The sequence below is a fragment of the Lutra lutra genome, chromosome 12 (assembly GCF_902655055.1).
Source record: "Lutra lutra chromosome 12, mLutLut1.2, whole genome shotgun sequence".
In the NCBI taxonomy this organism is placed as follows: domain Eukaryota; kingdom Metazoa; phylum Chordata; class Mammalia; order Carnivora; family Mustelidae; genus Lutra; species Lutra lutra.
Genome location: NC_062289.1, coordinates 79,194,071 through 79,218,002, shown reverse-complemented (window position 1 = coordinate 79,218,002; position 23,932 = coordinate 79,194,071). Strand labels below are relative to the sequence as shown.

General features: G+C 46.3%; 1 protein-coding gene across 3 annotated transcripts in view; it reads left to right on the top strand.

Moving 5' to 3' along the window:
* The window catches only part of PIWIL1 (piwi like RNA-mediated gene silencing 1), a 34,832-nt gene extending 11,390 nt beyond the window's left edge, over nt 1–23,442 (top strand). For all 3 annotated transcript variants that reach the window (XM_047698384.1, XM_047698386.1, XM_047698385.1), the window contains exons 9-21: nt 196–307; nt 6,369–6,495; nt 6,663–6,780; nt 7,291–7,405; nt 8,471–8,658; nt 9,029–9,101; nt 10,677–10,877; nt 10,991–11,094; nt 11,808–11,878; nt 11,990–12,143; nt 20,849–20,974; nt 22,951–23,098; nt 23,254–23,442. In XM_047698384.1, the coding sequence (XP_047554340.1) occupies nt 196–307; nt 6,369–6,495; nt 6,663–6,780; nt 7,291–7,405; nt 8,471–8,658; nt 9,029–9,101; nt 10,677–10,877; nt 10,991–11,094; nt 11,808–11,878; nt 11,990–12,143; nt 20,849–20,974; nt 22,951–23,098; nt 23,254–23,370 (1,654 nt within the window). In that variant the 3' untranslated portion in view covers nt 23,371–23,442. The remainder of the gene's footprint in view (nt 1–195; nt 308–6,368; nt 6,496–6,662; nt 6,781–7,290; nt 7,406–8,470; nt 8,659–9,028; nt 9,102–10,676; nt 10,878–10,990; nt 11,095–11,807; nt 11,879–11,989; nt 12,144–20,848; nt 20,975–22,950; nt 23,099–23,253) is intronic.
* Nucleotides 23,443–23,932: the final 490 nt, after the last annotated feature.

Genomic DNA, 23,932 nt, shown 5'->3' with positions numbered 1-23,932 from the left:
ATGCAGTCCATGCCCTCCATAATACCCACCACCAGGCTCACCCAACCCCCCACCCCTCTCCCCTCCAGAACCCTCCATTTGTTTCTCAGAGTCCACAGTCTCTCATGCTTCGTCTCCCCCTCCGATTTCCCCCAATTCACTAATATTCTTTCTACAATTCTAATCAAAGACTAATAAATCCCAACCGTTGCACAGGTATAACAATAAAACCTACAGAGTAGATGATATTGACTGGGACCAGAATCCAAAGAGTACCTTTAAGAAAGCGGATGGTTCTGAAGTCAGTTTCTTAGAGTACTACAGGAAGGTAAGAAGATCACGTAGACTTTATCTTTTTCATGTCAATTGTTTAGGCCTTGGGAAAAATGTGAACTATCTTCAGTAGGATTTTCTTGTACACATGGAACAAGTTGCTCTGAAAGCTGTATATAAATATATCTATTAAGGCCATAATAACATAGTTTATATAAAGCTCATTATCACATGAGAAGTGCTTGGTCCTATTTCCTTTTTCTTAGTAAAATGAAAGATTGTTTTTTATTTTAAGCTTGTGGAGGACAAACAAGGTAATTGGTAATGAACAATACAAGTTTAGTGACCCATATCCTGTAATGGACACTTCTCTTTTAACTTCACGCAGGGATGGGGGTTAAAGGTGGGTAAATCCTCAGCATCAGTTGTGCTAAATCTGCATATAGGTTAACTCTTTTTTTATTTAGTATCTATATTCAGTTTAGCTAACATATACTATATTATTAGTTTCAAGGGTAGAATTTAGCGATTCATCAGTTGCATATAACACCCAGTGCTCATTCCATCCCGTGCCCTCCTTAATGCCTATCACTCGGTTACCCATCTCCCCACCTGCCTCCCCTCAGTTTGTTTCCTATAGTTAAGAATCTCTTATAGTTTGTCTCCCTTTCTGATTTCATCTTACTTTATTTTTCTGCTTGTCCTCTATGTTCATCTGTTTTGTTTCTTAAATTTCACATGAGTGAAATCTTACGGTATTTGTCTCTGATTTATCTCACTTAGCATAGCACCCTCTGGTTCTGTCCATGTCATTGCACATGGTGAGATTTCTTTCTTTTTGATGGCTGAGTAATACTCCAGTGTGTGTGTGTGTGTATGCACACACACACACACACACCACATCTTTATCCATTCATCTGCCAATGGACATCTGGGCTCTTTCCACATTTAGGCTATTGTGGACATTGCTGCTATAAACATTGAGGTATACAGGTGCTCCTTTGGATCCCTACGTTTGTATCTTTGGGATAAATACCCAGTAATGCAATTGCTGGGTCATAGGGTAGCTCTACTTTCAACTTTCTGAGGGAACTCAGTGCTGTTTTCCAGAGTGGTTGCCCCAGCTTTCATTCCCACCAACAGCGTAGGAGGGCTCCTCTTTCTCCCTGTCCTCATCAACACCTGTTGTTTCCTGACTTGTTAATATTAGCCATTCAGACCAGTGTGAGGTGGGAACTCATTGTGGTTCTGATTTGCATTTCCCTGATGCCAAGAGACATGGAGCACCTTTTCACGTGTCTGTTAGCCATTTGCATGTCCTCTTTGGAGAAATGTCTTCATGTTTTCTGCCCATTCCTTGACTGGATTATTTGTTCTTTGGGTGTTGAGTTTGATAAGTTCTTTATAGATTTTGGATACTGGCCCTTTATCTGATACGTCATTTGCAAATATCTTCTCCCATTCTGTCGGTTGTCTTTTGGTTTTGTCGACTTTTTCCTTTGCTGTGCAAAAGCTTTTAATCTTGATGAAGTCCCAGTAGTTCATTTTTGCCGTTGCTACGGCTGAGGTCGAAGAGGTTGCTGCCTGTGTTCTCTAGGAATTTGATGGATTCCATTTAGGTCTTCCATCCATTTTGGGTCTGCTTTTGTGTGTGGTGGAAGTCAGTGGTCCAGTTTCATTCTTCTGCATGTGGCTGTCCAGTTTCCCCAGCAACATTTATTGAAGAGACTGTCCCTTTTCCATTGGACATTCTTTCCTGCTTCATCGGAGATTAGTTGACCACAGAGCTGAGGGTCCATATCTGGGCTCTCTGTTCTGTTCCGTGGATCTGTGGGTCTGTTTTTGGGCCAGTACCATGCTGTCTTGATGATGACAGCTTCGTAATAAAGCTAGACATCTGGAATTGTGATGCCACTAGGTTTGGTTTTCTTTTTCGACATTCCTTTGGCTATTTGGGGGTCTTTTCTGATTCCATACAAATTTTAGTATTATTTTTTAAAAGATTATTTATATTATTTATATTATTTGACAGAGATCACAGGTAGGCAGAGAGAGAGGGGGAAGTAGGTTCCCTGCTGAGAGGAGCTCAATCCCAGGACCCTGGGATGATGACCTAAGCCGAAGGCAGAGGATTAACCCACTGAGCCACCCAGGCACCCCATCGTGTGATTTTCTAATACTAGTTTTGCGCAGGCGGTTCTAGCTATTGGTGTGGTAATCCTTGAAAAAAGAGCCGAGGCAAATGGGAGCAAGAAAGACCCACTGCCAACTGGAAGAAAGTACAGTGTTTACATCAGAACGCACACTAATGTCGTCGCTCAGGGGTAAGCACATCTGCCCCCTGAATCCTTCGGAGCTTGTGTTCTGTGTGACGTGCTGTTACAAGTGCTGGAGGAGTAGTTCTAAAACATGAATCAGTTAAAATCTTAACGCTTATCTTTAAAGTGCTAAGATTTATTTCATGTTTTTCCCACATTCAGTACATTTCTTATTTCTAAAAAGCTGGATAAAGAATCTGTTATGTTTGTGTCTTATGTCAGAATCACACATCAGACTGGTGACCTCGAAATGTCTTTTGTACCGGTTGCGTTCTGTTGCCCGAGCTTCAGCTGCTCTGCTGGGAGTGAAAAGATCTGACGACAGCCCGGAAGGAAATGGTTCTCTGAGAAGCCACCGTAAGAGCTGCTCTTCTGGGCCACCTGCACGGCCCAGTTGGTGAAGCGTCTGCCTTCGGCTCAGGTCATGATCTCCAGGTCCTGGGGTTGAGCCCCACGTTGGGCTCTATGCTTAGCGGGGAGCCTGCTTCTCCCTTTCTCTGCCTGCTGCTCTGCCTTCCTAATGCTCACTTCACTTTCTATCAATAAAGAAATAAAATCTTTTTAAAAAGCTGCTCTTCTTTTGGGCAAAATGAAAATAGGTCAGGGGCCATCTCAGCTTGATTTACCCTCTTAACTCCTTGGGGACCCCAGTCATATTTAACCTAGATTCCTTCTGGGTGTGGGAGTTACTGTGAGAAATGTGAGAAATGAGCATTTTCCTGTGGTTTCCTGATCACTGTCGCGACAGGAACAGTTGGTATGTATCAACAGCGGTTACGAAGGAGGCGCCTGTGGAAAGTTTGGTTTCCACCTGAGGCCAGGCCAGGGGAGGGTCTCCTTCTCTGACTAGTAGCGAGTCTTAAACACCAGCTTACTCCTCTCCAAGTGGCCTACTTGTTGACATACTTGTAAGTTCTGCCTGGAACTCCCAGTTTCTCCATAGTAACTTGTTGGGTGATCTCCAGGCTCGTCTGTGCTGTAGTTCACAGTTCTCAGATTTCTAGCTCTAGCCCAGACCTGTGTAAGCCTGCTTGTTCTCGATAACTGCACATCTCAAGACCCCTTCCGTGTGACCAACGCTGAACACGTTCTGGCCCCTGTGCCGTGCTCTGATCAGCACAGAGACTGTAACTTCCACAGGGCCAGAGGGTTCGGGGTTTATGCCCCCTCCCCCGTGCCTAGGAAGGCACTCAGGCATCTGAGTGAACAAATGCGTAACAGGTAGCTAAAACCTCGGGCCTGCGGGCCTCTTCTCACTGTGCAGCGCTGCTGGTGGCCTTGCCTTCTGAAATGCCTCCGACTGCCGCCTCTTGGTGGCCGCCCTGCCCATTCTGTGTAGGCCCCATGCCCATTCTGCTGGTCTCCATTTGCATTTCTCCTGCTTTCCGATCCATTTTCAGATGTTACTCTTCTCCCCACAGTACTGGCGTGCATTGGTGTGTGTCCAGTGAGACCCTAAGTGATGTAGCCCCTGCCTGCATGTTGATGCTCATCTCCTCGCTCTCCCTGGCCATCTCCTCTGACCCCAGGCTCCTTCTGCCTGGGACACTACACGCCTGACTCGTGATTTTAGCCTTAGTCTCAGCGCAGATGATTTCTGCCGGAAGCCTTGTCTCACAGCCAGGACCGACTGGGCATCTTTTGTCCATGGTCCGTCAGAGTGGCGTGCGGTTGAGATGTTTCTAAGAATCACGGCATTCTCAGGACTTCCTAGGACAGGTGCAGTTTTCATGATAAGCGATGGCTTGGATGTTCTATGTTAAAAATCATGTTTAAGCAGCACTCAGAGTGGAAGAGAGAAGGGCCTTTAAAAGGGAGGATCACGGTCAGTTTTTAAAAGGAAAGTTTTGGCAGTAATGTTAAATGCATTAAGTAGTCGTAGTAGGTTTTTAGACCTACTACCTAAACTTAAAGTAGTAGGTTTTTAGATGTAAGGGAAGATGTTAAAAGAACATCTTCTCTTAGGGATCCCCTAAGAATATAGGAAGGGGATTCCCAAAGTTGTACAACAAGGAAACATGCACTGAAGGCCCATTGGTGAGATCGGGCGGAGTGGGAACGTGTCTGACTCCACTTCCACACGTCTACTCGTGTGTGCACCTAGTAAGTGATGTGCAAGGGAGGGGTGGTCAGTGGGAGGGCGCCAGTAAAGAAGGTGGTGTGATGAGACCTGTCGCGTGGGCACAGGATGCAAGAGTCCGATAAGAGCTGCTTGAAATTTCCTTCCCCAAATAGGAAAATGAACTTCTCCCCTGAATGGTTGGTAAGGAGTTCTGTATAGGACAGAGTCAGAACAGACTGGAATTCCTGGTCTCTTAGTTGCTAAGGGTAGGTGGCCTGGACCTTGGCATAGGATGGGACTAAGGAACAGGAAGTACTTCTTCCTCTGTTGGTGAAGGGCGGTCGTGGTGCTCAGCCTCTGCACGCTGAAGGCAGATGTGTGGCTCTCTGAACGTAAGAAGAGAAGGCACAGGAGGTGCTGGGGAAGAGGGTCTCGAGAACATGGGGCCAGAAACAAGTGGAGATGACACAAGGAAGCCCGTCCCATTCGAGGGCTGCAGACCCGAGGCCCGCGAGCCGTCTTAGGTGTGTGTGAACTCACCAAAGCTTACAGTTTTGTTTTTCTTTTTCTACCAGTTGTGAAAACGTGCCTTAGGGATTGCATGTGGGGAATCTTAAGACCGCTGAATTGAGGGGCGCTTGGATGGCTCAGTCCGTTAAGCATCTTAGGGCATGATCTCGAGGTCCAGGGAGTGAGCCCCATGTGGGGCCGCCCACTCAGCTGGGAGTCTGCTTCTCCCTCTGACCCTCCCCACTCTCCTGCTTGCTCGCTCTCAAGTAACATCTTTTTGTTGGTGTCTGTCTTATCTTGTTCAGTTAGCCTGGATACAGTACGTGATTAGGTTTTGATGGAGTATTCAGTGATTAGTTGCGTGTAACACCCAGTGCTCATCACCACACGTGCCCTCCTTAATGCCTGTCACCGAGCTGCCCCATCTCCCCACTACCTCCCTTCTGTAACTTCCAGTGTGTTTCCCTGAGTCTAGAGTCTCTCATAGTTTGTCAGATCTTTTTTTAATTTTTTAATTTTTATGTATTTGACAGAGAGAGAGAGAGAGATAGCGCGCGAGCACAGGCAGACAGAGTGGCAGGCAGAGGCAGAGGGAGAAGCAGGCTCCCCACAGAACAAGGGGCCTGATGTGGGACTCGATCCCAGGACGCTGGGATCATGACCTGAGCCGAAGGCAGCGGCTTAACCAACTGAGCCACCCAGGCGTCCCGATTGTCAGATCTTTTAAACAAAAAGATTACTGAATTGAAATTCAACTTCTACCTTCTGTAAAAACTTTTCCTAATTAAAAATATTCTCTGGCATGCAAACTTCTTCCTTCACCCCATGTGTTATGTCAAGGCTTGTTTCCTACGTCCCTTCTCACTGTAATAACTAGTAGTTTTGGAGGAATTCTGTCATGAGGACCCAGAGATACACAGGCTTTTGTTTCTAAACCAAAAAAAAATCACAAAATAAAGTGAACTGTGAGTAAAACTCAGAAAGATGGTCAAGGACAGTGAGGCTGTACGTTGTTAAGAGGAAAGATGAGGTACTCAGTAACACCTATAAATCACAAGCTCTCCTGGAAGAATTAAAGATGAGCTTTTTAAGCTTTACTTGGATAGTGATACCAGCTGTGCTATTGGCATCAATTCTCGACTTAAAAAAACAAATCCTTTTTTTGGTCCACTGAACTATTATTAAAGGCATTTGCATGCACAGTGATACTTTCTTTCCGTAACTAGCAATACAACCAAGAAATCACCGACTTGAAGCAGCCTGTTCTGGTCAGTCAGCCGAAGAGAAGGCGAGGCCCTGGCGGCACCTTGCCAGGCCCTGCGATGCTCATTCCAGAACTCTGCTATCTCACAGGTACCGCTGTGCTGGGCCGCCTTCCCTGCCTCTTCTAGGAGCCCCGCCACCCCTGGGAAAGCCCTTCCCGCTGCTTCAGCTCCTTACGCTTCACCACCCTGTACCCCAGACACTGAGACGTGATCCGTGTTTGTCTAATCGGACACCTTTCGGTATTTTACTTGAAGGGCTAACTGATAAGATGCGTAATGACTTTAACGTGATGAAAGACTTAGCTGTTCACACAAGACTGACTCCTGAACAAAGGCAGCGTGAAGTCGGAAGGCTCATTGATTATATCCATAAGTAAGTCCTCTGCATCCCACTGGGGCATGGGTCCAATTTGCTGTTATTTTTTGTGGGTTGGGGGAGTGAGAGAAAGTCATTTTGTTTTCCTTTTGTATCTGTGGTATTTGGGTGGGTTCTTTGTATTTCTAGGTGACCCTGCACTTTGTCGGGGAATACTAACTGCTGTAGCCCGTGGCCTTTTCTAATTCTTCTATTAGCGAAAAGCAGTAAAGCAGAAGGTGAAATGTTCTGGACAAATTTACTTTCTCTCTTTGTTATAACATCGAGGGTTTACTTTGAAGAGAAGGTAGTTTGGGCATCAGAATTGTAATTTAAAGGCTGTTCTGAAGGGACACAGGGACACGATGAGGGAGAAATGGAGAGCCCGTCTGTTTTCCTGGCATTCTTTCCAGGCTTTCAGTCCTAAGAGAAATAGGAAAACGTACTGTAGGTTAGCTTGGATCTCTGCGTCTGATTTTGCTGTGTTTGCTTTATGCTGAGTGGTCTGTAAATATGTTAAATTTACAGAGATGATAATGTTCAGAGGGAGCTTCGAGACTGGGGTTTGAGCTTTGACTCCAACTTACTGTCCTTCTCAGGAAGAATTTTGCAAGCAGAAAAGATTCACCAAGGTGGAAAAACAGTAAGGCACTTCTTCAGTTGTCGATCGCATCAGGTTTGGGTCTGGTTCAGTTAAGCCAAAAAAACCCTGTTACATGGTGGCCTGCGTTCCTCACCTGCTCTCCTCTCCTCCCACCTCCACTCCCTGTCAGCTCCGGGGAGCGAGGAGGTGGCCATGGGGGGGGTCACCGGGGAGACTTCACTAAAGGCTGGCCTAGCGTGTTGCTCATAGCAGAATTCCTTAAGGTAGAGAAGAATTTTAAGTGAGTGGGTTGGTATTTTGTCTGCCACTGAAGTGATCTTTTCTACAGAAAACTTTCAATTTATTTGACTTCATTTTTGCCCGGACCATTTGTTTGTAGGGATAGATGTTTTAAATATCTTGAGGCCTTTTATGCTTTCCCCTCAGAAAAGGCAAGCGAGTATTGCCAAAGTATTTTTGTGTCCTGGAAGCAGGGCAAGGGCCAGAACTTTAACGTCCTTTCATAGTCAACTGCCCTCTGCCTTCTCCATGTAGGAACGACACCCTGGCCATGTAGTTAGTGTTTCACCTGTAGGTGTGGTCATCGTCCCCATGGAAATGGTCAGTGTAGACACCCCCGTGCTGCGGGTGTGGGATGTGGGGACACGGGAGCGACGCTGGGGTTTCCTCTGTGGGGCCGCACCCCATGTCACGGTGCTTCGACTTGCTGAGCTTTCTGCCTTGCTCACTTGCGGCACCAACACCCTGTCGAGCTGCCTACCTTCCCGACCCACGTTTGCTTTGTCTTTATCACAAGGAATGTAACGCCTCTCCCTGTCGTGTCTCAGAAGATGGAGGAGGGCCCAGGAAGCACCGGGGGGAGGGCCTGCTCCCGAGGCTGAGGCACTTGCGTGGCCGTGATGCCGGCCGCGGCGGGGTCCCATCCTCCTCGGACACACTTCTGCACCGTTCTCCCCCAGCAGGGCATTTCATCTTTCCCTAGAGCCCCGACGGAGGCGTAGTCCCTCAAGGGCCAGAATGCCATGGGAAACTGGGTACAGACTTGTTGGCTTTGTCACTGAGAACGGACAGCGGAATTCACAGTGTCTCTGAACTTTCTTCTAGTTCGATTACAATCCACAATTTGCAGATTGGTCAAAAGAAACGAGAGGTGCACCATTAATTAGTGTTAAGCCGCTAGATAACTGGCTGTTGATCTATACTCGAAGAAATTATGAAGCAGCCAATTCACTGATACAAAATCTATTTAAAGTTACACCAGCCATGGGCATACAAATGAAAAAAGCAATAATGTAAGTTTATCAAGTCATTTCTACTCTGAACGTTGATTAATAGTCGTTTGGAGGGTGTGGGAACACAAAAGTGATAAAAATGTTAAACACGGTAACTACGTTGTATTAGTTTAAAGGTCTGATACAGCGCATGTCATGGGGATGCAGAAATGTGTTTTAGTCACTGGAGAATGGGGGAGAGCTGGTGGCACTGTTTCTCAGATTCTTGCTGCCGTCTGCGTTGGAAATGACCTTCTGCCTACATGGCTGCCTTGTTTTTATTTTACGTTTATACAGGAGTGTTTCATGTGTGATAGTCTATAGGGCATTTGTTTTATGTACGGTACATCTTTCATTTTTCTGAATGTAGGATAATGAATTTGCATTCTAGGATTGAAGTGGATGATCGAACCGAAGCCTATTTGAGAGTCTTACAGCAGAAGGTGACCTCAGATACCCAGATGGCAAGTAGCTAACTGATACATAGGCACTTGTCCTCAGATGATTTTTTTAAAAACTGTATCTGTAAATCTTAGAATTTGAGTTTGGAGTGTTTTAATTCGGTTTACAAACTGGCCACGGAATATATATTTTACCTTCGTAAGGCGGCTGCGTGAACTCTGGCTGGAGCCGTGTGTCTGGGAGCTTGTTCTTTGCCCTGTAGCTGGTGAGGAAGGGCTGGGGGGACAAAGCCATCGGAAATTTATTTGGATTCAAAGGCTTCAATTCCAGGAAATTTCGTGGAGAATAGGCACAAAAGTAAAAGTGAGTACTTAGTTGTTCGGCACGCAGCTAAGTGTGGCAGAGACAGATGTAGTGGTAAACAGCATGTGTATGTGGCTTTAAACCGAAGAAGCAAATTGGCTTCAGCTAATCCGTTCCCTTCCTGGCCCTTCATCTCTTACTTAAATGCTACAAGTAGAGCGCGATTCCATTGTCTGCAGTGGTGAAGATGCCTAGGACGGCAAAGTGATTTTGTTGGGGGCCAGGGAAAGGACGGGAGAGTCTGGGAGTATAAACTGGAGAACACAGCAGTGAGTCAAAGAGCTGGATTCAGCTGTAAACACAGACTCGGACCGGGCAGGAACTGGTGGTTTTATTTGCACTGAGATCTGACCGACACATGCCCTGCGAGCTGGAGGTGTGTGGTGAGACCCTTCGATACACGTGTGAGTTGCAGAGTGACTATCACAGCAGGCTCGTTCCTGCCTCACATGATCACAAGTTGATTTTTTTGTACCAAGAACATTTCAGCTCTAGTCGTCAGCATCTCTCACGCCCACACCTCAGCATTGTTGACTGCGCTTGCCACGCTGTACAGTAGACCCCCAGAACTTCCTCAGCTCACAACTGGAAGTTGGTGTCTTTGACTAACATCTTCCCCTTTCCAGTAGCATGTGTTCGGATTAGGCGCTCTCTGTGGTCCCCAGAATTGTCCATGGACTTCCTAGGAAATTTCATAGTGTGATCATTGTGTGGTTGTTAGGCCAGAGCTTTAAGTTTAAAAGCCAAGTGGTGCCTGGGTGGCTCATTGGTGAAGCATCTGCCTTTGGCTCAGGTCATGATCCTGGGATCGAGCCCTGCATCGGGCTCTGTGCTCAGCAGGAAGCCTGTGTCTCCCTGTCCCACTTTCCTTGCTTGTGTTCCCTCTCTTGCTGTCTTTGTCAAATAAATAAATCTTTAAAAAAAAAAAAAAAGTTTAAAAGCCATGATTCTAGGTAGATCTTCAGTAAATGAAAACTGTGAGCGTGGTTTTGTTCTGTTTCCCACCTGTGAGTTATCCCCGGCTGGTGCTGGAACGTATTTAAGTTCTCCTGGTGTTCACTTGTGAGTCAGTGGCTTCACATGGCCTCCTTCCTTGTGTCGTCGTCTATCCCGAGCGGGTGGGGTGAGCAGCACACGGCAGTGAACGTGCTACGTGTTAGCTCCGCGCGCAGACCCTGGCATTCACGCCCAGGGGCAGGTGTGGTTCCCGTTCTCTTCCTTGAACTTCAGCCGCTTCCCGATTCTCCATAACGAGAACATTCTTTTGGTTTCAGGTTGTTTGTCTGTTGTCGAGTAATCGGAAAGACAAATATGATGCTATTAAAAAATACTTGTGCACAGATTGCCCTACCCCGAGTCAGTGTGTGGTGGCCCGGACTCTCGGCAAACAGCAGACAGTCATGGCCATTGCCACCAAGATCGCCCTGCAGATGAACTGCAAGATGGGTGGAGAGCTCTGGAGGGTTGACATGCCTGTAAGTTTGAGTTACCTGGTACATGAGATTTCATTATTTGAGAAAAAATGGATTTACTTTCTAAAAACTGCTGGTACTCTGTTGTATCTAAAACTACAGTATTTTTCTTAAAGTTAAAGCTGGCGATGATTGTCGGCATTGACTGTTACCATGACACCACAGCTGGACGGAGGTCCATTGCAGGATTTGTCGCAAGTATCAACGAGGGGATGACTCGGTGAGCGCAGGGCTGGGCGGTGGAGCGCGGGCAGTGGACGTGGGCAGGAGTGGGTGGGAGTGCAGGGCCCGTGTTCTGGGGGTCTGTGAGGCGTGAGGTGCGGGCTGATTTCCTTCTTTCTTTACAAAGTTAAAGTCAGGGAAGTAAGGGAAGTTAGCTACCCTGCTGTTTTTGACATTGTTCACTGGCCCTTAATCTACAGTAATCTACAGTAATCAGATTACATTTCAGGCTATTTTCTGATTATTTCTGTTTGGGGGAGGGTGTCTCTCATTGAATGCGACCATCTCTGAAACGTCTTTAATAATTTTTTTTTGACTGCTGACATGTCCTTTAAAGTTTTAGTGTTGATTTTCTTTTGGAAAGTCCACTTCAGTTTATCCAGTCACTTGTGTTTCAACGTGGTGAATTACTTTTCACTGCTTTTCTTAGAACTAAGACTACGAACTATCTCTGGGTATTACAGTTTAAATTTTATCTTGTCTTCAGCAAGGGAGTTGTAGTATTGATTTATAGTAAAAGAAAGCTTGGTTTGTGGTGGTATGAGTATCTGGTCCTGTCTAGATTTTACACAGTACCGGAGGTGTTAGCGGGTATCTTAGAAAGGGTTAAACGTTACGAGCTGCTGAGGAAAGCAAATGCGCGCGGCGCTTCCGAAGGAGCAGCTCATAGACAGCGGCCGTTCCCGCCCTCGTCCTGGTCTCTCTGAACAGCTGGTTCTCGCGCTGTGTGTTTCAAGATCGAGGACAAGAACTTGTAGATGGGCTCAAAGTCTGCTTACAAGGTTAGTGTCCTGTCGTGTTGCTGTCCTGGTCTTTGTGTTACTGAAATTCTGGGCAGAATTACAGCGTTTGTATTCTGTTAATTGCTTTAACCCTTTGCTGGCGGCTTTCAGCGGCCCTGCGGGCTTGGAACAGCTGCAACGAATACATGCCCAGTCGGATCGTTGTGTACCGGGACGGCGTGGGCGACGGGCAGCTGAAGACGCTGGTCAGCTATGAAGTGCCCCAGTTTCTGGATTGCCTCAAATCTGTTGGCAGAGGTTACAAGTAAGCATAAACTGTAAAGCATTTTCTCTTTGTACCTTTTTATCTTTGAAATTAGTGTTCCCAGATGCAAAGGTAAGTGCGAACCTAACCTCAAGGATGCGGTGGGGTTTGAGGGTGTGGAAGGGGGAGGGCTGGGCATGCAGAGTGGGCATGTAGAGGGTCCCTTAAGGGACCTCCCCTAGAGGGGAGGAAAGACAAATGACACTGTTGCCAGTTCTCTGCCTGCCCCCTTTCTCTCCTAAAGCCTTGACGTGCGGGGATTGAAGAATTCCAGTACATCCCTAGGCATCCACAGAATTGTTTAATGGAATAAAATCCGAACAGTCTTAATTTACTCTTTCTCAGTTTCTTTATACGGTGAATACCTGTTTGATTACTTTGTGAACTTGACTGGTACTTGATCTCGGTAAGATGGTTGATGTGTGTTTAGTGTCCCAGGAGATGTTACTTTTCTCCTTTTGGATGGTGTGCACACGTGAGGGCAGTGTGCTTGCCCTGAAACCCATGCTGGGGTCCACTCCCCTCCACTCCTCCACGCCTCCTCGTCCTGCCGTCGGGCAGCGGCATTGCATACCCACTCCGGACTGCTGTATCAGGGAGTTGTCTTGTGCTCTCTCAGACTGTGAGCAAGCGGAGCTCGGGGACTGTTGTATTCAGAGTTTACTAGTGTAACATAAAGATGCGTAAATCCGATTTTAAGGGTACTCCGGAAACCTGAGCGTCGTGTTTGGGCTTGCACACGCATACTGCAACACTGGTTATTTTTGTCAGACCTCTTTAGCCAGCATTTGGTATTGTAGAAATGAGGGATTTTGAAATCCACTGACTGACCGTATATCCGGGCTGAGTGTGATTTATAGGGCCTGTGGGGCGACCCTAAGGGCTCGCTGCTTATTTCCGGCTGGGTCGGAGGACACTTAACAAGTCTTCTGTGGCCGGATTCTAAATGCGGATTCTGCACTTCTTAAAAAATTGATATATCGGGACGCCTGGGTGGCTCAGTGGGTTAAGCCGCTGCCTTCGGCTCAGGTCATGATCCCAGGGTCCTGGGATCGAGTCCCGCATCGGGCTCTCTGCTCGGCGGGGAGCCTGCTTCCCTCTGTCTCTCTGCCTGCCTGCCTCTCTGTCTACTTGTGATCTCTCTCTGTCAAATAAATAAATCTTTAAAAAAAAATTGATATATCAATGTTTATTGAAATTTATTTAAATTCATTTAATATACAGTGTATTTACGAGTTTTAGAGGTAGAATTTAGTGATTCGTCAGTTGCATACAACACCCAGTGCTCATTACATCACATGTCCTCCTTCATAATGGCCACCCCCCGCAGTTACCCCAGCCCCCCTCTCCTCTAGCAACCCTGTTTCCTAGAGTTAAGAGTCTCTTGTGGTTTGCTTCCTTTTTTATTTTCATCTTATTTTTCCCTCCCTTGCTCCATGCTCCTGTTTTGCTTCTCAAATTCCACATATGAGTGAAATCATATGATAATTGTTTTCCTCTTACTGACTTATTTTGCTTAGCATAATACCTTCTAGTTCTATTCACACTATTACAAATGGCAAGATTTCATTTTTTTAAGATTTTTTTTAATTAAATTTTAATTTTTATAAACATGTATTTTTATCCCCAGGGGTACATGTCTGTGAATCGCCAGGTTTACACACTTCACAGCACTCACCATAGCACATACCCTCCCCAATGTCCATAACCCCAACCCCCCCCCAACCCCCCTCCCTTTTTTTAAGATTTTATTTGTCAGAGAGAGAGCACTGGCAGGCAGAGAGAAGCAGGCTTCCTGCAGAGCAGGGAGCCTGATGCGGGGCTCGATCTCAGGACCCTAAGATCATGACCTGAGCCAAAGGCAGATTCTTCACTGACTGAACCACTCAGGTGTCCCAAGATTTCATTATTTGATGGCTGAGTAATATTCCATTGTACATATACACCACATCTTCTTTATCCATTCATCTGCTGATGGATATCTGGGCTCTTTCCACAGTTTGGCTGTTGTGGCCATTGCTGCTATAAACATTGGGGTACAGGTGCTCCTTCGGATCCCTGTGTTTGTATCTTTGGGATAAATACCCAGTAATGCAGTTGCCGAGTCATAGGGTAGCTCTACTTTCAACTTTCTGAGGAACCTCCACACTGGTCTCCAGAGTGGCTGCACCAGCTTGTGTTCCCACCAACAGTGTAGGAGGGTCCCCTTTCTCCCTGTCCTCATCAACACCTTTTGTTTCCTGACTTGTTAATATTAGCCATTCTGACTGGTGTGAGGTGGGATCTCACTGTGGTTTTGATTTGTATTTCCCTGATGCCAAGAGACGTGGAGCACTTTTTCACGTGTCTGTTGGCCATTTGCATGTCCTCTTTGGAGAAATGTCTTCATGTTTTCTGCCCATTCCTTGACTGGATTATTTGTTTTTTGGGTGTTGAGTTTGATAAGTTCTTTATAGATTTTTGGATACCGGCCCTTTATCTGATACGTCATTTGCAAATATCTTCTCCCATTCTGTCGGTTGTCTTTTGGTTTTGTCGACTTTTTCCTTTGCTGTGCAAAAGCTTTTAATCTTGATAAGTCCCAGTAGTTCATTTTTGCCGTTGCTACGGCTGAGGTCGAAGAGGTTGCTGCCTGTGTTCTCTAGGAATTTGATGGATTCCATTTAGGTCTTCCATCCATTTTGAGTCTGCTTTTGTGTGTGGTGGAAGTCAGTGGTCCAGTTTCATTCTTCTGCATGTGGCTGTCCAGTTTCCCCAGCAACATTTATTGAAGAGACTGTCCCTTTTCCATTGGACATTCTTTCCTGCTTCATCGGAGATTAGTTGACCATAGAGCTGAGGGTCCATATCTGGGCTCTCTGTTCTGTTCCGTGGATCTGTGGGTCTGTTTTTGGGCCAGTACCATGCTGTCTTGATGATGACAGCTTCGTAATAAAGCTAGACATCTGGAATTGTGATGCCACTAGGTTTGGTTTTCTTTTTCGACATTCCTTTGGCTATTTGGGGGTCTTTTCTGATTCCATACAAATTTTAGGACTATTTGATCCAGCTCTGTGAAAAATATTGATGGCATTTTGATAGGTATCGCATTCACTGTGTAGATTGCTCTGGATAGTGTGGACATTTTAACAATATTTTTCTTCCACTCCATGAACATGGAACATTTTTCCATTTCTTTGTGTCTTCCTCAATTTATTTCATGAGTGGTTTATAGTTTTTTGAGGACAGATCCTTTCCCTGTTTGGTTTACTCCTAACATCTTATGGTTTCTGGTGCAATTGTAAACAGGTTCAATTCCTTAATTTCTCTTTCTTCTGTCTCGTTAGTGGATAGAAATGCAACTGATTTATGTGCATTGATTTTATATCTTGACACTTCACTGAATTCCTGTACAAATTCTAGCAGTTTTGGGGTGGAGTGTTTTGGGTTTTCCACATAAATTTTCATATCATCTGCAAAGAGTGAGAGTTTGACATCTTCTTTGCTGATTCAGATGCCTTTTATTTCTTTTTGTTGTCTGATTGCTGAGGCTAGGACTTCTAGTACTATGTTGCACAGAGCTGGTGATAGTGGGCAGCCCTGTTGTGTTCCCAGTATTAGGGGGAAAGCTCTGTTCTTCCCCATTGAGAATGATAATTCGCTGTGGGGTTTTCACAGATGGTTTTGATGATATTGAGGTATGTACCTCTATCCCTACATTGTGAAGAGTTGATGAAGAAAGGATGCTGTACTTTGTCAAATGCTTTTTCAGCTTCTTTTGAGAGTATCATATGGTTCTTGTTCTTTTCTTCATGTATTGTATCATATTGATCTGTGGATGTTGAACCAACCTTGCAGCCTAGAGATAAATCCCACTTGGTCGTGATGAATAATCCTTTTAATGTACTTTTTTATTTTTTATTAACATATAATGTATTATTAGACCCAGGGGTACAGGTCTGTGAATCACCAGGTTTACACACTTCATGGCACTCACCGTAGCACATACGTTCCCCAATGTCCATAACCTCACCACCCTCTCCCAACCCTCCTCCCCCCAGCAACCTCAGTATGTTTTGTGAGATTAAGAGTTCTTTTGGTTTGTCTCCCTCCACATCTCCCCATCTCCCCATCTCCATCTTGTTTCATTTTTTCCTTCCCTAACCCCAAGCCCCCCACATTGCCTCTCAAATTCCTCATATCGGGGAGATCATATGATAATTGTCTTTCTCTGATTGACTTATTTCACTCAGCATGATACCCTCTAGTTCCATCCACGTCGTTGCAAATGGCAAGATTTCATTTCTTTTGGTGGCTGCATAGTATTCCATTGTATATCTACCACATCTTTATCCATTCGTCTGTTGGTGGACATCTAGGTTCTTTCCCCAGTTTGGCGACCGTGGTCATCGCGGCTATAAACCTTCGGGTGCACGTGCCCCTTTGGATCCCTACATTTGTATCTTTAGGGTAAATACCCAGTAGTGCAATTGCTGGGTCATAGGGTAAACTCTATTTTCAACTTTTTGAGGAACCTCCGTGCTGTTTTCCAGGAAGAAGTTGTTGTGGCTGAGGTCAAAGAGTTGCTGCCTGTGTTCTCCTCAAGGATTTGGATGGATTCCTGTCTCACATTGAGGTCTTTCATCCATTTGGAGTCTATTTTTGTGTGTGATGTAAGCAAATGGTCCAGTTTCATTTTTCTGCATGTGGCTGTCCAATTTTCCCAACACCATTTATTGAAGAGGCTGTCTTTGTTCCGTCGGACATTCTTTCCTGCTTTGTCGAAGATGAGTTGACCATAGAGTTGAGGGTCCATTTCTGGGCTCTCTATTCTGTTCCATTGATCTATGTGTCTGTTTTTGTGCCAGTACCATGCTGTCTTGATGATGACAGCTTTGTAATAGAGCTTGAAGTCCGGAATTGTGATGCCACCAACTTTGGCTTTCTTTTTCAATATTCCTTTGGCTATTTGAGGTCTTTTCTGGTTCCATATAAATTTTAGGATTATTTGTTCCATTTCTTTGAAAAAAATTGATGGTATTTTGATAGGGATTGCATTAAACATGTTGATTGCTTTAGGTAGCATACATATTTTCACAGTATTTGTTCTTCCAATCCATGAGCATGGAACAATTTTCCATTTCTTTGTGTCTTCCTCAGTTTCCTTCATGAGTACTTTATAGTTTTCTGAGTACAGATTCTTTGCCTCTTTGGTTAGGTTTATTCCTATTTATCTTATGGTTTGGGGTGCAGTTGTAAATGGGATTGACTCCTTAATTTCTCTTTCTTCTGTCTTGCTGTTGGTATATAGAAATGCAGCTGATTTCTTTGCAGATTTTATATCCTGACACTTTACTGAACTCCTGTACAAGTTCTAGCAGATTTGGAGTGGAGTTTTTTGGGTTTTCCACATAAAATATCGTATCAAATGCAAAGAGTGATAGTTTGACTTCTTTGCCAGTTTAGATGCCTTTTATTCCTTTTTGTTGTCTGATTGCTGAGGCTGGGACTTCTAGTACTATGTCGAGTAGCAGTGGTGATAGTGGACACCCCTGCTGTGTTCTTGACCTTAGGGGAAAAGCTCTCAGTTTTTCTCCATTGAGGAGGATATTCGCTGTGGGGTTTTCATAGATGGCTTTGATGGTATTGAGGTATGTACCCTCTATTCCCTACACTTTGAAGAGTTTTGATGAAGAAAGGATGCTGTACTTCATCAAATGCTTTTTCAGCTTCTAATGAGAGTATCATATGGCTCTTGTTCTTTCTTTTATTAATGTATTGTATCGATTGATTTACAAATGTTGAACCAACCTTGCAGCCCTGGAATAAATCCCACTTGGTCGTGTGAATCATCCTTTTAATGTACTGTTGGATCCTATTGGCTAGTATTTTGATGAGAATTTTCACATCTGTGTTCATCAAGGATATTGGTTTGTAATTCTCTTTTTTGATGGGTCTTTGTCTGGTTTTGGGATCAAGGTCATGCTGGCCTCATAAAATGAGTTTGGAAGTTTTCCTTCCATTTCTATTTTTTGGAACAGTTTCAGGAGAATAAGAATTTTTTCTTTAAATGTTTGGTAGAATTCCCCTGGGAAGCCATCTGGCCCTGGGCTGTTGTTTGTTGGGAGATTTTAGATGATTGCTTCAATCTCCTTACTGGTTATGGGTCTGTTCAGGTTTTCTATTTCTTCCTGGTTCAGTTGTGGTAGTTTATACATCTCTAGGAATGCATCCATTTTTTCCAGGTTGTCAAATTTGTTGGCTTATAGTTGCTCATGATATGTTCTTATAATTGTTTGTATTTCTTTGGTGTTGGCTGTGATCTCTCCTCTTTCATTCATGATTTCATTTACTTGGGTCCTTTCTCTTTTCTAATTGATAAGTCTGGCCAGGGGTTATCAGTCTTATTCATTCTTTCAAAGAACCAGCTCCTAGTTTCATTCATCTGTTCTGCTGTTCTTTTGGTTTCTATTTCATTGATTTCTGCTCTGATCTTTATTATCTCTCTTCTCCTGCTGGGTTTAGGCTTTCTTTGCTGTTCTTTCTCCAGCTCCTTTAGGTGTAGGATTAGGTTGTGTCCTTTAGACCTTGCTTGTTTCTTGAGAAAGGCTTGCATTGCTATGTACTTTCCTCTCAGAACTGCCTTTGCTGTGTCCCACAGATTTTGAGCAGTTGTATTTTCATTATCATTTGTTTCCATGGATTTTTTCAATCCTTTAATTTCCTGGTTGACCCATTCATTCTTTAGAAGGATGCTGTTTAGTCTCCATGTATTTGGGTTCTTTCCAAATTTCCTCTTGTGATTGAGTTCTAGCTTCAGAGCATTGTGGTCTGAAAATATGCAAGGAATGATCCCAATCTTTTGATACCAGTTGAGACCTGATTTATGACCCAGGATGTGATCTATTCTGGAGAATGTTCCATGTGCACTAGAGAAGAATGTGTATTCTGTTGCTTTGGGATGGAATGTTCTGAATATATCTGTGATGTCCATCTGGTCCAGTGTGTCATTTAAGGCCTTTATTTCCTTTTTGATCTTTTTCTTGGATGATCTGTCCATTTCAGTGAGGGGGTTAAGTCCCCTACTATTATTGTATTATTGTTGACATGTTTCTTTGACTTTGTTATTGATTGATTTATATAGTTGGCTACTCCCATATTAGGGACATAGATATTTACAGTTGTTAGATGATCTTGTTGGACAGACCCTTTGAGTATGATACAGTGTCCTACCTCATCCCTTATTATAGCCTTTGGCTTAACATCTAATTTATCCAATATAAGGATGGCCACCCCAGGTTTCTTTTGATGTCCGTTAGCATGGTAAATTGTTTTCCACCCCCTCACTTTAAATCTGGAGGCGTCTTTGGGTCTAAAATGAGTTTCTTATAGACAGCATATTGATGGGCTTTGTTTTTTATCCATTCTGATACCCTGACTTTTAGATATTTGATATAAGAACAAACTGAAACGTCAGAGGATACTGATGACCTTTCTGTCCTGACATTTGCTCAGTTGTTCCTTAGGACGTCAGAGGACTCAGGTCCACCTTGGCCTCAGGCTCCTGATCCTGGCTTTGCTACATCCGAAGCCACAGGAACCGGGCAGCACTAGCCCTCCTAGGGCAGATGGTGATACTTCTACAAGTGCTTTCTGCTTACATAAACTCACCCCGTCCCTTTGGGATTTGCTTATTGGACTATTGTGAAGGAGCCCAGTGAGCTTGCTTGTCAAACAGGAGCTCCCACTTCAGGGTCTTTTTGACCATTTGTCCAGACAGCACACCGTAAACAGCCTTCCCAAGCCAGACCTTCCAGATCCCACTGTACGTAAAGCTCTCTCTGTCCCACAGTTTGCAATCCGGAGTATTTCTGCTAAGAACTAACGTTCTGGTTGGGAAAAGGGTACAGGAAAAATGGAGGCATGGGTAATGGTCTTCTCTTTCAAATGTCTAATACACACCAGCTCGGTTCCCTAGTGCCTTCCGTGCGCCCACCCCTGTACTCCAGCGTGGCTGTGACTTCAAGCACCGGCTGTGAATGGACTGTTCAGAGCTAGTAGAAAAGGTGTGAACCACACTCCAACCCACAGGTGCTGCCACTTGAAGGGCTGGTCTCCGGAGGGCCAGGAGGCGTGTTAGGCCAGCAGATGGCTTTAGGTGCAGTGCTGACGCTCGGGGGAAGGGATCTGGGCATAGGGAGACCAGCTGGAGATTGGCATCGGGCGGCGGGGTGCAGCGGGGATGCAAAGGGTGCGTCCTCTGCCAGCATGTGGTGAGCCGAGAGGTGATTAGGTCCCAGGAGGGAGACAGAGGGAGCCCCGATACCTCACGGAACGGTAATGCTGGGTTAGACTTTGACATTGCTCAAACGAGCTTCCCTCCCAACAGCTCTAGTCTCCAGATGCTCTCTCTCACATAGCAGAAAATGCCCACTGAAGAGTGTTCCAGGTTGTGTGCTGGGAAGCATGCTGAATGTACCGCTTCCGTGTGCCAGGCCAGCTGCGCACACGACCCTGCCTCACCTGCTGTCCTGTGCACCCCCCCCCCCCCCGCCACCTGACTCCTGGTCCTTGTCTAGGGCCATTCACAGCTTGGACTGATACTCTGCCTTGAGAGGGAGAGAGGTTTCCATTTAAATGGTGGTTGGGAATGGGGATGTCTGGATGGTCGGCTGCCTGGAAGCAGGACAGACACAGTCATTACATTCACCATCATCATCTTTCAGCCCAAGACTAACGGTCATCGTGGTGAAGAAACGAGTGAATGCCAGATTTTTCGCTCAGTCTGGAGGAAGACTTCAGAACCCACTTCCCGGGACGGTTATTGACGTAGAAGTTACCAGACCAGAATGGTACGTTCTGTGCCGTGACACAATTGTTTTCTTCTTTATCAACTTCACATTTACTTTTTCTTCTATTTCTGATAAATACTAAAGTTTTCAATTAGTTTGATCTCATAATATTACTAAAGCCTGTGATTCGTTCGTCTCTGAAATGGTAAACAGGTTTCCGTCCAGTTGTCCTTTGGGAGAAGAGGGTTATCGTCTGCGGCAGTAATCCTACATACAGAGGGTGAGCTCTGCTGCCGTGGATTGTTTTGTGTTTTATTCACTTGCAAACTTGTCCTCAGATTCCTGTCCCCTAGTAAAAAGTGTTTGATCTGTAACGGCTTGCTGTCGTCCAGAGGTGAAACAGTTGCAGCTGAAACACGACTGCAGGTCAGAAAAGTGGCTTCTGAGTAAACGAAACTTTCTGTGTAACTTGGAGCTGCACTTTGTCATAGGAAAGCCAGCTGGCTCGGACTTCCACGGCCACAAGGGGGCCACGGGGCAGTGCTGTGGGCACCCAAGGGTGCAGCGGTCAGGGCTAAGGCTTGCTGGAGCCTCGGAAACGCTTTTAGGAGGCGAGGCCTACGGTGCAGTCAGTCGTGCCGGGTGGCGGCTCCGGCCAGCCCGGGCGCGCGGGGAGGGCCCTTCCCCTTTCCCAGTGTGGTGGGGCCGGGGAAGGAGCTTTCCTCAGGCTGAAGTGCCGGCCTCGGGGCGAAGCTGCCAACGGGGACGTCCTTCCTGTACGGACGTTGGGTAAAGGAGGCTTCGCTACACTAACTTCACGTAGAGCAACAATAATACAGATTTTTAGTTACCTTTAATCAGTTGTGTTCGCGACAGGTCGTGGACATTGCCGTGTTGAGACGTTACTTGGGCTCGTCTCCGGCACGTGTCCGTCATGGCGGTGCCGCGGCAGGACTCTGCCTGCGGGGGAATCAGCTGCGGGAGACGGTGGCTGAGAGTAACGCAGCGAGCTCCTTCCCCGCAGGACCTTCTGACCGGTCCGAGTGACCCCCCACCCCCGTGCCCCCTGCTGACACTCGCCCTGCTCTGCTGCCCGCGGCTCCGGGCCAGCCCTGACGCGGAGACCGCTGGTGGAGACGGACGGGTAAAATCCAAGGTGGATTTTGAAGTATGAGAACATCTCATGGCTTCTTACGGGACACTGGGTAGAACCGGGCAGCCGAGGCTCTGCACACGCCCGGAGAAGCCCCGTGGTGGGCGCCGCCTGGCCCAGCCGGGGCCGGCACGCTGGGCGCTCAGGCACCCAAGTCGGGACCAAGGCTCTGACTCGAGCGCGGCTGGGATTTGTCCGCAGCCGAGAGTACGTGGCCGCGCGTGTGTCGGCTCGCGGCGCTCTGACGTGTGTCGCTTCAGCAGACCCAGCAAGCTGCACAGGTAACTCCCTTGTGGCTTCACGAGGGTGGACGACCGGATCTCTGGCCCGTGCTCTTGCTACCTGGAAAGTGGGGGGACGGGCGTCCTGTGCACGCGCCCCGCGATTGGCCGCGGCGTCCGGGCCCTGCGTGGCTGCTGCTGCCAGCCCTGCGGCTTCTCCGGTCCTCCCAAGAGTCCGCTTTGCATCCTTAACGATTAAAATGTTTTTGTTGCGTAACCACGGAACAGCGAGAGGGGAAAGGTCCCGGGGTAAAAGCGTATTTTGGGAACAGCAGTGCCTGAATCGAGAGCTGCTCTCCTTGCCCCGCTGCCGCCGCGCTCCCCGATGCCACTGTGGCTGGCGGCCCGCGCACGTGGTGAGCTCTAAGTCAAAACTTGAAATCTAAGTCATCGTGGTTTCTGAAGCCCCATCACAGGTAAGTGTTCCAGAATGGTCCATGAGAGCAAGTGTTACGGACCTGAAGGAAGCACGTTTCATCCTGATGAGGTCCGCATCCCTTAGAATACGGGATCTTTTCTCTGGAGGAAACGGGACCCACGTTAACTTCAGCTTTCAGACCCATAAGCCTCCCTTCCATGCGGCTTTTCTCTTGTAATTCCAGGTATGATTTTTTTATCGTGAGCCAGGCGGTGAGAAGCGGCAGTGTCTCGCCCACGCACTATAATGTCATCTACGACAGCAGCGGTCTGAAGCCAGACCACATACAGCGGCTCACGTACAAGCTGTGTCACGTCTACTACAACTGGCCAGTAAGTGGTCTCCCTGGGGACGTGTTGGCTCCTCTGTGAGCTCCGGTTTCCCAGACAGGAGTCGCTCTGCTTTCAGAGGCTTTTCTAGTTAGTGCGGGGCCGAGTGCTGCAGGGAGCAGCTCCAGAGTAACAGCCCCGTGTTTCTTCCACTCCAGGGCGTCATCCGCGTCCCCGCTCCTTGCCAGTATGCCCACAAGCTGGCCTTCCTGGTGGGCCAGAGCATTCACAGGGAGCCCAACCTGTCCCTGTCCAACCGCCTCTACTACCTCTGACCCTCGAGTCGACGCCGTGCAGCCGCGCCTTCGGTTCGACCTTGTAGCTTCGGGCTGGGGGGGGGGGGGGGGGTTAAGCTGTTATCTTTATAGATGAATATTGGGAAGGAATTAGCAGATTTGGTGTCTCGTTTATAGCATTGCTGCTGTGACTGGCTTATAGGTAAAAATTAAAATTTTATATTTTATCTTGTTTGCTTCTCAAATACATCGTGAGAATTTTTTGTTTTGAAAAAATGTGGATTAGGTACTTTGCATTATAAACAGAATTTCTTAAACTATTTGAAAAGTGAGAATTTACTTGAAAGTACTTTCAGGAGTGAGCACGTCCTGCTTTGTAAACGTACATTAATTTATCATCTTTTTGAAATAGTTTTAATTTAAAGGAGAGAGGCATAAGGTGGGGAGCGCACTGCAGCTGGGAGGTAGGCTTTTATTGCGTGTCTGATCTATTTTAAAGATAAAAAGCTGCTATTGAATAACCTGTGCAAGGCACGGGGAGGGCAGGAGACTGGGGAAGGAGGCTAATTTTTTATTTCTGGGGGGCTAGATGGCATGGGGG